The following is a 13437-nucleotide window of genomic DNA, read 5'->3' as shown; positions in this document are numbered from 1 at the left end:
GGAATGTCTGCACTCTGATTCCTGTCTGAAAACCCCTGAACAAAAACAAAAACCATCACATAGTTTCCCTTGCAATGAGGACTAAGGACAACAGTGATCTCCCAAACCACAGCACCCCCAACTTCTGAGTCTTGGTGTGAACCATTCCTAATATGCTACATTAATGAGACTCTGCCCCCGCCCGTACCAGAGTTTGTGTGCATCCCCTCCCAGTAAACAGTGATATAATTTTAAACATTGACAGACAGGGTGGTCAATGCACCCTTGTTGGACTCCAACTTCCTACCCCTCGGCCTTCTCTCTGCCTTCCATTGTTTGTCATTCTGCCCCATCGTCTTTCCCCTCTACCTTCCATTGTGCCCCCTTCCCCTTAATCTTGCACAGCCCTTCTTCCCCATTACCATCCTTGACTTCATCAGCCCCACCGTCACCTCGCACCCGATCTGTGGTCAAATTTTTAGTTGGCTAAAGTGACAGCTGCATGAGTTCTGCAGCATAGTGGTGTCCATACAGACAACGGCGTCCTCACCAGGAGCAGAAGACCCCTGCAGTCCATAACCCCGGGTGCAGTCAGCCAATATGGAGACTGCACATGTCCCACAGCACAGTGCTGTGGTAATGGGGAAGAAGGGCTGTGCAAGATTAAGGGAAAGGGGGCACAATGGAAGGTAGAGGGGAAAGATGATGGGGCAGAATGACGAACAATGGAAGGCAGAGAGAAGGCCGAGGGGTAGGAAGTTGGAGTCCAACAAGGGTGCATTGACCACCCTGTCTGTCAATGTTTAAAATGATATCACGAAACGAGTCAGAGAGACAACATCAGCATGGAACTGGAGGGCATGAACCATTCTTCTGCAACAGTGTGGCATTCAGTGCAACAAGAGCGGCGTAGCTGGTGGGCCGGTGGGCTATGTATGTTGCACTCTCCACAAAGTCTCGAGCAAACAGAGGTTTGACTTGAGCACGGGTTCCTTTTCAAATGGGTTTGAAGCCAGCGTGATTTTGTGCTGGCATGATGCAATTTGGAAAGCATGAGACGATTCTGGCGAGCAGCTGTTTTAATGAGCATTTATGAGATTTAAATTAATGCAAATGGTGTTCGTACCACTAGGCAGCGGGTTAACTGATCTGCCATTGGGAGAATGGCAGCCTGTTTTACGCTGGTGGATTTCTGACTTTTTGGCTCCTGCTAGATTCTCTGCAACCGCCTACCATGGGCGGGATGGGTGAATTCTGTCCTTAATTTCCCTGGTCAGACATAGTCTTAAGGATGGGAGAATTCCATCCCTAGTGTCTCTGGTCAGACGTACTCGGATGCCAGCACCTGTTGTCTGGGAGAAAGTGAGAGTGGTTAAGCTTTAAAGTTATTTAAACTCAATATTAACGTAAATACACACAATAATATAGAATTGAGTCCTGAATAGAGCAACATGCATTGGAGTAATTAACAGAATACGTAGAAGATAGTAAATAATAGATTAAATGCTTGGACTGAAATTGACTATATGAGAAAAGGTTTCAGACATACTAAAAACTGAATTACGCAGCAATTAATCGACAGTGAATTAGGGGTCAAGACTTTGCCATCACAATCAACAGATTACACTTGAAACGGTAGCCATGAGTTATTTTACTATGGAACATTACCTCACTCAGACCATAAGTCATCATATATTGAAAATTGTCACAATTCAGTTTAAGATGTGTTTTGAGTATTTTTAAAAGGATAATAGAAAGATGGAGCTATTCTTGGAGGGAATTTCACAAGCCTCTGCAGCCAATGATATGGTGGTGAGAGAAGATGGAAGAATGCTTAAGATGCTGGAATCACAGGATCGAAATACTTATAGTGGGGTGGGACTGGGGTATGAGGATTAGGATAAATGGGTCTGTGGGTCATAGGACAGGTTAGATGTGCGCAATAGGACTTTTAACACATTGGAGTTTAGGGAGGGTGGAGAGAGATCATAGTCAGGTCTGGAGGTGACAAAGGCAAGAATGGGGGTTTCTGCATTGGAGGACTGAGGTGGAAAATGTGGAGGTAGACATAAGCAGTGATGGAAACGATATGAGTCTGAAGTCCTGTTTGGGGCTGAATGCAATACCAAATTTGTGATCAGTTCAATTTAGCCTGAGGGGGTAAGTAGGGAGGGTTAAATAGTGGTGACTAGGTGGGGTTTGTGCTGCCTTTTGTTTTAATCAATAACTGAAATTTATAATGTAAAAAAAAGATTTAAAAGAATCATAATAATTGATTAAATTTATCAATTATATGTTTCCTGCTGACATCCTAAACCCCAGACCACACTTGGCTTGAAGATGTTAGCTTCTTCCCAAAATGTTGGGTTTGAACTGAATGTCTTTGTTATCTGGGATGGGCTGCAGAGAAGCAACTATGCTAAACAAATGATCAAATGCTTCTCTGAGCCACTGGCAACATTTATTTGATAGTCTTAGCAAATTATTTAAAGAAAATCGTGAGGGAAATTTTTAAAAATTCATCTGTGGGACATGGGCGTCGCTGGCTGGGTTAGCATTTATTGCCCATCCCTGGTTGCCCGAGAGCAGTTGAGAATCAACCACACTGCTGTGGCTCCGGAGCCACATGTAGGCCAGATCAGGCAAGGACAGCAGATTTCCTTCCCTAAAAACATTAGTGAACCAGATGAGTTTTTCCAACAATTGACATCGTCATCCATAGATTCGTAATTCCTGATATTTTTTTATTGAATTCAAATTCCACCATCTGCCGTGGCGGGATTCGAACCCAGGTGCCCAGAGCATTAACTGAGTTTCTGGATTAATAATCTAGCGATAATACCACTCTGCCATCGCCTCTTAAAGAGCTTTATTTGGGTAAAATTTATGTTGAGCATTTTTAAAAAAATACTGTAAATTGGTTGGATTGTGGGTGTGGAAGAAAATTGCAAACAATTAATGGTGCATCTGTTGCAGCTTTAGTTGAATTAAGAACCCTTTATAAATACTTCAGAAAATATTCAGCTGCTAGACAACACACGCAAACGAGGTTTTTCCTCATCCATTATGGTTTCTTTATTTTTAAAAAGAACACCATATGTACCACCTACATGTTGATGGAAAATGTAAATAATTTTAATTAATTAAATATTTCAGTCAGGGAAAGAAAGAGGAAGAAGCAATTTTTAAAATGTGCTTACTAAAATCAAAATGATTACTGATTTATTGATGTTTCTGGTGCACAATTAATGTCTCTTTAACCCAGAGCTTTGAATTGAGGTCCTTTAATTCAGAATGGATAAAAATAAAATTTCCTGAAAGATGTGTGATGATCTTGTAGCGAAAGAACCACCTATCATGTGGTTATATAATGAAATAAACTGTTTTTGTGGAATCCGGTACATGCAGAGCATTATCTTAAAAATTTGTTTGAAAATTGAGTGCAATTCTATGGTGGACTTGCAGTGCCAAAGTATGTAAATTGGGGAATACTGCCCATGCAGAGAATTGAAATATTCTCTGCTGATGGTTCTTAGAGGATGGAAATAAAGTGGAGAGGTTGCTTTGATTGCCATGTGTAACAGCATCATGTCTGGATAAGTTGATTGGAGCAATTTTTTCCCCATTATTGATAAATTTTCAACAAAACTTTATGTAATATCTCATTTGTGAAATAGATGTTTACAGGGACAAAGTGTTGAAAAATGTTCAATATTTAAATTGGATTTGCTGAAAATAATGACTTTTGCCTTTTGTTTTACAGATTATCTTTCCCAAGGGGTTGATCTTTCAGGGATTGAAGTCATAGAAAATGATCTTCTTTTTATTGCAAGAGCCCGACTTGAAGTAGAGAATCAAGCCAAGCGGTTACTTGAACAGGGAATGGAGACACAGGTAAATGTCTAAAACTTGTGATGAAATAGGAAAGTGGCATCTCAGCTATTTGGTCACAGATTTTGAACGATGCCAGTGTTGATTAAATAAATCATGGAAGTTGTATATAGCACCATAGAACAGGTACAGCAGAGAAAGGTATGCGTGCGTGTGCTTCCTTGTTATGATCCTAGCTGATTCCGAAGTGAAACTTGACTTGATAGATCCTAACATTGTTTCTTTCAAAGAAACTCTGGAGGACAGTTACTGAACAAATTCACAGGAGTCTGCTGCTGTACTTTTAACCCAGAATAAGATGTTTACTAAACAAGAAAAATTGACTATATTACACTAGACCAAAAGATGTGAAAGATCTCAATTTAAACTCAAGAAAATATTCACTGTTTCTTAACCCGAACTGCAACTTTACAGATGCATACAAATTCGTAAATACAACACAATTTACAGTATCTATCTTGTGTTCTAATATTCAGGATAAATATGCGATACATGTGAACTAATAAGGCAAACTGTGGTCGGACAAACCACACCCCAAAATGAGTGACGGATGCCACCAAAGCAGAATAACCAGAGGCAGTGGCTTAGTGGAATTGTTATTGGACGAGTAATCCAGAGACCCAGCATAATGCTCTGGGTACCTTAGGTTCGAATCATGGCAGATAATGAAATTTGAATTCGATATAAAATCTGGAATTAAAAGTCTGATAATCACCATGAAACCATTGTCGATTGTCATAAAGACCCAACCAGTTTGCTAATGCTTTTTAGGGAAGGAAATCTGTCGTTCTTACCTGGTCTGGTCTAGAATCATAAAATCCCTACAGTATAGAAGGAGGCCATTTGGCCCATTGAGTCTGTACCAACCACAATCCCACCCAGGCCCTATTCCTGTAACTCCATACATTTACCCTGCTAGTCCCCCTGACACTAGGGTCAATTTATCATGGCCAATCCAGACACTGGAAGAACATGCAAGCTCTACAAGGCTGGAATTGAACCTGGGTCCCTGGCATTGAGAGGCAGCAGTGCTAACCACTGTGCCACCATCTACATGTGACTCCAGACCCACAGCAATGTGGCTGACTCTTAAATGTCCTTGCGGATGGGCAGTAAATGCTGTCCCAGCCAGCGATGCCCATATTCCACACCCCATTTATTACACCATGAACCAACTGGTCTCAGTGAAACTGTCTTTCTCATGAGGGCTTTCAATCTCCATGCTCAAAGCACCCACCTTGGAATTCTCTCTCCCATGTCCTTCTACCTGGATGCTTTCAACAAAGATCCACCTCCAGGGTTTTGTTTCTATGGAATCTCTACATATACTCAAGCTTTGCTTTTCAAGCACAGTTTCAGATATTTGGCCATGCCAGGCAGAACACCACTGATCAAAGGCCCACAGTAAGAAGTGCACACTTTTAGCTGCCTTCTGCTTTCTCTCAAGCCCACTATATTTCAAGTCTAGTGCCCAAATCGTTCTCTTTAACTCAAAGCCAATTGTATTGCTCCTTTCTCTCAAGATGTGGAGATGCCGGTGTTGGACTGGGGTAGGCACAGTAAGAAGTCTCACAATGCCAAGTTAAAGTCCAACAGGTTTATTTGGTATCACGAGCTTTCGGAGCGCTGCTCCTTCATTAGGTGAGTGACTCAAGTCTGCCCTGACTCTCCAAAAGAGCATCTTACCCAGGCCCACCTCCCGCCCCAACATGTATTCCTACACTTTTTAACCATGGCTAATCCACCTAACCTACATATTTTTAGACACAAAGGGGCAATTTTGCATGGCCAATCCACTGAACATGCACATCTTTGGGACTGTGGCAGGAAACTGGAGCACCCGGAGGAAACCCATGTAGACATTGGGAGAATGTGTAAACTCCACACGGCCAGTCATCCAAGGCCAAAATCGAACCCAGGTCCCTGGCACTGAGGCAGCAGTGCTAACCATTGTGCTACCATGCTGCGCTAATGTCCTTCCCTAAGGGACATTAGTCAACCAGGTGGGTTTTTATGACAATCGACAATGGTTTCATGTCATCACTGGACTTAATTCCAGATTTTTATTGAATTCAAATTTTTCCATCTGCCATGGTGGGATTTGAACCTGGTTTGCCAGAACATTATTCTGGGTCTCTGGATTACTAGCCCAGTGACACTACCACTATGTTGCCACCTCCCATCCTGCAAACTTCCGATCTCTGATTTTAAGTTAAGTATTTTCTTGGGGGCTCATCACAACCTGCCATCTTGTTGCCCACTCTCTCAACCAGTCTATATCTCCTTGCAGCCTTTCTTTGACTTCCTGGCAATTTACATTCTCACCTAGCTTTGTATTGTCAGCACACCTGGATACATTACTCTTGGCTTCTTCATCTAAGTCCTTAATAGAGATTGTAAATAGCTGAGGTCTCAGTGCTGATCAACCAGATATAAACATTCTGTGTGAATATATGTATCAACAGAAAGATGGAATAATCATCTTATTAGGTGCTAATCTAAACTACTGTAGTTCCAGTAATGCTGGTAGGTTTGGGAGAGATTGGGGGGGAAAAAGTCTTTACACATGAACTTATAAAATTTGCGTTGGCAGTAATGGTTACGAAAGATACAGAGTACATTGTGCATACAAGTTAATCAACTTGCAGTTGACCTTCCCACTTGTTAAGAAAATGGGAAAGCAATTTTAAAAGGTTTAAAAGGAGATTTAATGGAGGTTTTAAACATTATGAAAGATTTTGATACGAAAACATTTTGATAGGAAAAGTATTTTCTCCAAGTTGGGAAGTCAGTGATGAGGAACTTGATAAGAGTGAGGAGATAAATTGGGAGACAATTTTTGCACGTAGGATTGTTGGAGCTTGAAATGTTTTGAAACAGGAAATGGTTGAGGCAGAGTCAGTTGCTTTTAAAAGAAATAGGATAACCATTTTTAAACAGGAAAATAGGAAGCTATGGGAATGTCACTAAATAGTGGGATTAGTTTTGCATTTTTCACAAAGGGTGGGTACAAATACAATGGGCTGAATTTGCCTTTTTTCGCGCTGAAACTATCAATGTTCCATGAAATTATTTCCACAAACAGCCAGGTTAGACATTAAGTTACCTGCATACAAGTTTTTGTTACAGTAGTTGTTGGGGCGGGAGGTGGGCCTGGGTAAGATGCTCTTTTGGAGAGTCAGGGCAGACTTGAGTCACTCACCTAATGAAGGAGCAGCGCTCCGAAAGCTCGTGATACCAAATAAACCTGTTGGACTTTAACTGTAACAAAAACTTGTAACAAAAACTGTAACAAAAACATTGGTTATTGGCTACATTTTTTTCACCTAGTTGCAGCAAGTTCATTTTGGAAATGTTTTCATATCTGCCATGATCTGATACCATTTTAGAATGGGGTATCTCAGTTTACCATCCTTACTTTATTGAACTCAGCAATGTAAATAAATACTTTATTATGAAATCAAACTTTGACTTGAAAAAAGGCAGCAAGCTGTTAATTCCTTGCTTATTTTGCCAGCTTCATTAAACATTTGACATATTTATGGTAAGTGGTTCTGTAAGGTGAAACTAAAATGTTCAGCCACATGTGTTAATAAAAGCATTACTCAAATCTATTAATCTTTGGTGGTTTGATGTTTTAGTTCATCAGCACTATTTTTGTGTAAAGAGAAGTAATGCTTGATTCATTAAAGCTAGCAAGGTTTTGTACAGCTAGTTGGACATGAAATCCAAATGAGTAGGAGGCGCCTGACCTAGGTCTGAGTATTTTGGATGGAGACAAAATGTGATCCCTGAATGATCGAGGACAGGAGTTAAAGCAGAAGAGAGTTAAGTTGTGCTATTGACACAAGTTCCCTTTGCGGTGCAAAAACTAGGAAGAATGTTATTTCCCATCCACTCGGTTCAGAAGTATGCACGTGCTTGGTATAAATTTTAAAGGTACATGTACGCCCATTAATTTAGTCACTAACCCTTGGAAATAACATATAAAAAGGGATGTTATTTTTAAAATATTGACTAGTCACAGTTGATGATCAATGGTTTTGCCAACACTTTGTAGGAGCTGAGCACACATTACCCGTGCTCCAATATTTCAGTTCTATTTAGTTGCTTTGTCATTGGAAGACCTAACGTAAAAATAATGGAAATATTCAGCAGGTCATACAGCATTTGTGGAGAAAAAAAGTTAACATTTCCGACTGGTCTTTCATCAGAACTAGGAAAAGTTAAGAATGTAATAGGTTTTGAGCAAAGAGTGAGTGGGGTGAGGAGAAAGGAAGGTCTATGATGGCATGGAAGACAGAGATTGAATAGCAGAATTGAATTATGTCTTACAGTGCAAAATGGAATGGTGATAGGGCCGAAAAATATAAAAAGGTGTGCATAGTGCATGTGTGCTGCTGTCTGAAAGCAAAATCAAGAGAAAAATTGAAACATGCAAGGAAAAGGAAACAAAAGAATTTACAGACTGAATTTATTAAACTCAGTGTTGGGTCTGGAAGGCAATAAAATGCCTAATCAAAAGGTGAGGTTATGTTGCTCAAGCTCACTGGAACAATGCAGCAGGCCAAGGGCAGGGATGTCAACACAAGAGCAAGATGGAGAATTAAACTTGTATGCCACTGGATGCATGCAGATTGAATGGAGGCGGTGTTCAAAGTGTTCACCTTATCTGCATTTGGTCTCTCCAATGTAAGAGGATACCACGTTGTGAGCAGCAAATACAATAGAGTAAATTGCTGCTTCACTTGGAAAGTGTGTTTGGGACTTTGGATGGTGAGAAGAGAGGATGTAAAAGGCAGATGTTACATTTCCTGTATTTGCATGGAAAGGTGCTGTAATAGGATAGAGATGTTGGGGTGATTGTGGAGTGAAACAGGGTATCACAGAAAGGAATCCCTTTGGAATGCTGAAGGAAAGCGTGAGATGTGTTTGATGGTGGCATCACTTTGAGGTGGCAGAAAATGATCTATTGAATATGGAGGCTGGTGGGATGGAGGGCGAGGACAAGGGGAATCCTGTCATAGTTCTGTGAGGGAAGCAAAGGGATGAGATCAAAAGTGCAGGAAATGTGGTGTGCATTGTTGAAGGCCCTGTCACTCATGGTAAGGGCTGGGGGAGAATCCTCAGTTGAAGAAAAAAGAAGACATCTCAAGTGTTGGTGTGGAGGTTCGCATCATCAGAATACATGTGACAGAATCGGAGGAACTAGGAGAATGGAATGGAGTCCTTAGCAGGTTTAGAATGTATGGAACTATAGTCAAGGTGGCATTCTTCTATCATGCCAAATTTTAGCAGTTTTTCTGTCTTCCTGTTTCCATATCAGAACTAGATGCAATACTCCGACTGAAGCTGAACTAGTGTTTAAACAGATTTAACATAAGTTTTTTTTGTACGCTGTGCCCCTTTTGATAAAGCCATGGATGCAGTAAGCTTTATAAGCCACTCTATCAACTTGTCCTGTCACATTCAGTGAATTATGCACCTAAACACCAAAGTCCCTCTGCACCCTCATTCTTTTTAAAATTGTACCCTTTATTTTGTATTGTCTGTTTGCATTCTACATCCCAAAATGAATCACTTCACACGTTTCTACATTAGATTTCATCTGCCACTTGTCAGCCTATTCTACCAATAGTTCACAAAGCTTCCAAGTTTTGTATTTTCAGCAAATTTTGAAATTGTGTGTAGTAAACCAAGCTCTAACTCATTAATATATATCAGAAAGAGCAAGGTTCTGAACAAGGGCTTCTGGGGAACTCCCATTATAAACCGTCTTCCAATTTACCACTATGCTCTGTTTCCTGTCACTCAGCCAATTTTGTATCCATTCCTTTTAATTCATAAGCTCTAATTTTGCTCACGGGTCTGTTGTGCAGCACTGTAACAAATGTCTTTTGGAAGTCCATATACAGTGCATCAACAACAGTACCCTCATCAATGGTATGAGACTGGTGCATCAGCGTAAATTATACACTTCCCTAAAGAGGGGCTTGAACCCACAACCTCCTGACTATGAGACATAAGTAATACCTGATGATCCTAGTAAATCCTAGTGGTAAAAGATGTGTTCCTATAGAGAACATAAATTGAGGTATATTGCAAGAAGGTGGTGGTTAGTTTTGATTCAGTTCAATCAACACCAATTAGCCAAAAAGCTTTTTTCTGATCATTAAAGTTAATGTAATGTTCTTCTGACATATTTTCCTTTCTAGATCTGGCAGAGTTGTGCTTGTGATAGTAAATTGTTGGACTAAATTGCTGCAACCAATTGACATAGTTTCCTCATTTGTTTACATTAAAGTAATTGTGCAGTACAGCCACAGCTTGATATACAGGAGATTATAGCAAATAGCAGATATGAAAACATGTAAAATAAAAGTAAAACCTGTCAGGCATATGTTCCCATTCTACTTGGTGGCTATTTTGAAAGATTAAATGTCACTTCATCAGAGACTTTTAGATTTTATAATTTTTAGTGCAGTATAACAATGACCTTTACATCAAAAGGAAAAACCTTGTATTCTTCAAGAACTTGAACTGAGTGGAGAAGGCTAATGACTTCTAATCAGTATGAAATTACTTCAGATCTTGATCCTTCATCTTGTCCTGTTTCATATATAAAAGGAAAGATCATACTGAGCCAGTGAATCAGCTGTAACATTGCATTGTTGGGATAATTGCAGCAAATGCTGTAATTGCAGGTGCTGTATAAAAGGATTATGTTTATCTCGTTAGTGGACAACAGTAATTTAAAAAGTACTTTTGACAGGATTTTAATCCAATCCAAACAAGATGATGTTTTTAAGAACATTGCAACCTCTGAGGACTAAATATACTCATATACCATATATACTTGAGTAATGGTCGACCCTGTGTAAAAGTCAACCGCCAACCTTTGCCCAGAAAATGCAAACTCTTTTGTACTTGCCACCCGCTCCCTGCTGAAGTCAAACCCAGTAAGAAGTTTAACAACACCAGGTTAAAGTCCAACAGGTTTATTTGGTAGCAAAAGCCACACAAGCTTTCGAAGCTCTAAGCCCCTTCTTCAGGTGAGTGGGAATTCTGTTCACAAACAGAGCTTATAAAGACACAGACTCAATTTACATGAATAATGGTTGGAATGCGAATACTTACAACTAATCAAGTCTTTAAGAAACAAAACAATGGGAGTGGAGAGAGCATCAAGACAGGCTAAAAAGATGTGTATTGTCTCCAGACAAGACAGCCAGTGAAACTCTGCAGGTCCACGCAACTGTGGGAGTTACAAATAGTGTGACATGAACCCAATATCCCGGTTGAGGCCGTCCTCGTGTGTGCGGAACTTGGCTATCAGTTTCTGCTCAGCGACTCTGCGCTGTCGTGTGTCGCGAAGGCCGCCTTGGAGAACGCTTACCCGAATATCAGAGGCCGAATGCCCGTGACCGCTGAAGTGCTCCCCAACAGGAAGTCAAACCCACCCTTGTGCAAACCTACTCATTGATAAAATCATAGCATACCATTGAAAGTGGCTACTTATTTCCTCATGTTTATGCACATGAATACGTGCTGACAAGGATACCACCTCACTGATTCGTGCTGCATTCCCACCACTCTTGCCCTCTAATATGGTAACATGGTATCACGATACACAGCCCAGTTCAAACTTAAAGCCATTGAGATTGTATAGCACCAAATAATTGTGCAATAACTTGAGAGTTCAAGGTATCGGGGAAGAACATTAGAGATTGGAGGAAACTCTTTACACACTTAGATGCCTAAGAATAGATGTGCAAAGGAGGAAAGCCTAGCAAATGTGGCCACATATATCAGTGAAAATCATCAGAATGGATTTTCAGTTTCTTGCGGATCCATCCAAAGCTTCGCCCTGAATGAAGCCAGCAGATTAGGCATTGCAGGTTGCAAACCAACCTTGGATAGTGTATTAGGTTTATGAAGAAAAAGAATTTTGTACTGTGACAGAAAATCAAGATTACGCAGCATGTCCCAGCAAAATGTAATGAATGGCTTATTGCGTTTCAGCAGTTTATAATCAAACATCGCCAAAGAATGGATATAGATTGGCCTGTAATGGGAACATGGGTGAGACTTTCATAAATTTTGACAATTCTACGAAAGCGAGATGATAGGAAAGTGAGGATTTTGGCATCTCAAAACAATTATTCATAATTGTTGACCCCCCTATCTTTTGGCTAAAAATGTAATCTTAGAAACTCTACTTTCGCCAGATTATATGCAGTAGTGATTTTCACCCTTTAGATCAGAAGTGTTTATGAGCAGCTGATGGTAGCACTTGAAGATATCCCTACATCCTGTATAAAATTTCATTATGAACAAAGCTGAACAGAGGATTCTGGTCACCATTTGGGCATCTGACTCGGTAATAGAGTCCAATGACAAGTTCCAACAACAAATGCATCTTGTATTTATCTAGCATCTTTAATGTCATAGAACATTCCATACCACTTCACAGGAGTATTATAAAGAAACAATTGATACATGGGAACATAGGACTTGGGAGCAGGAATTGGCCATTCGCCCCTTTCTGTCAGCTCTGCCATTCGATAAGATCATGTCAGGTCTGATTGTGGTCTTAACTCCACTTTCCTATTGGCCCCCATAACCCTTGACTCCCTTGTCTTTCAAAAATCTATCCAACTCGACCTTGAATAAATTCAATGACACAGCCTCTTCTGCTTTCTGAGGTAGAGAATTCCACAGACTAATCATCTTCTGAGAGAGAGAAAATTCTCCTAATCTCCATGTTAAAAGGGAGACCTCTTGTATTTAAACTGTCCCCTGGTTCCAGTCTCCCCCATAAGAGGAAGCAGCTTCTTGGTGTCCATCCTCTCCAGTCACCTCAGGATCTGATATATTTCAATAAGATCACCACTCATTCTTGACTCCATTGGGTATAGGCCCAACCCCCAGGAATGAGTTGAGTGAACCTTCTCTGAACTGCTAACACATTTATATTCTTCAAATAAGAAGACCAAAACCATTCACAGTACTCCAAAATGGCACTCCAAGCCCCTGTACAGCTGCAGTAAAACTTCCTTTTACATTCCTTTTTGCCAACATTCGATTTGCCCTGATGCACCTGCATATTAACTTGTGATTCATGTGCCAGAGCACCCAGATCCCTTTGTACCACCAAGTTGTGCAATCTCTCTCCATTTAAATTGTATACTGCTTTTCTGTTCTTCCTGCCAATGTTCACATTTTCCCAGATTGTACCCCATCTGCCAATTTTTTGTCCACTCATTAATTTATTCATATTCTTTTGTTGAATCTTTACCTCAAGAAATTACTTTCCTACCTATCTTGGTGTCATTAGAAAATTTAGCGACCATACATTTGGTCCCCTCATCCAAGTCAGTGATATGGGGTGAGATTCTCAGGCCTTCCCGCAGTGTCTTTCTCATGGCAGGAGGTGGCGTGCAGTTGGCTGATGGTGGGATCTTCTGGTCCCACTGCTGTCAATGGGATTTTCCATTGACTTCACCCCACACTGCTGGGAAATCTACACGGGCCTACACCATTGGCGGGACCAGAAGATCCTGCCGG

General features: G+C 40.6%; 1 protein-coding gene across 1 annotated transcript in view; it reads left to right on the top strand.

Annotated features, from left to right (window-relative positions):
- cog5 (component of oligomeric golgi complex 5) overlaps window positions 1-13437 on the top strand; it is a 99914-nt gene that overhangs the window by 39590 nt on the left and 46887 nt on the right. The window contains exon 7 of the mRNA XM_078235486.1: window positions 3743-3873. Within this exon, the coding sequence (XP_078091612.1) occupies window positions 3743-3873 (131 nt within the window). The remainder of the gene's footprint in view (window positions 1-3742; window positions 3874-13437) is intronic.

The sequence above is a fragment of the Mustelus asterias genome, chromosome 19 (assembly GCF_964213995.1).
Source record: "Mustelus asterias chromosome 19, sMusAst1.hap1.1, whole genome shotgun sequence".
In the NCBI taxonomy this organism is placed as follows: Eukaryota; Metazoa; Chordata; class Chondrichthyes; order Carcharhiniformes; family Triakidae; genus Mustelus; species Mustelus asterias.
Note: the sequence above shows the minus strand (reverse complement) of the source record. Positions and strands in the feature narration are given on the sequence as shown.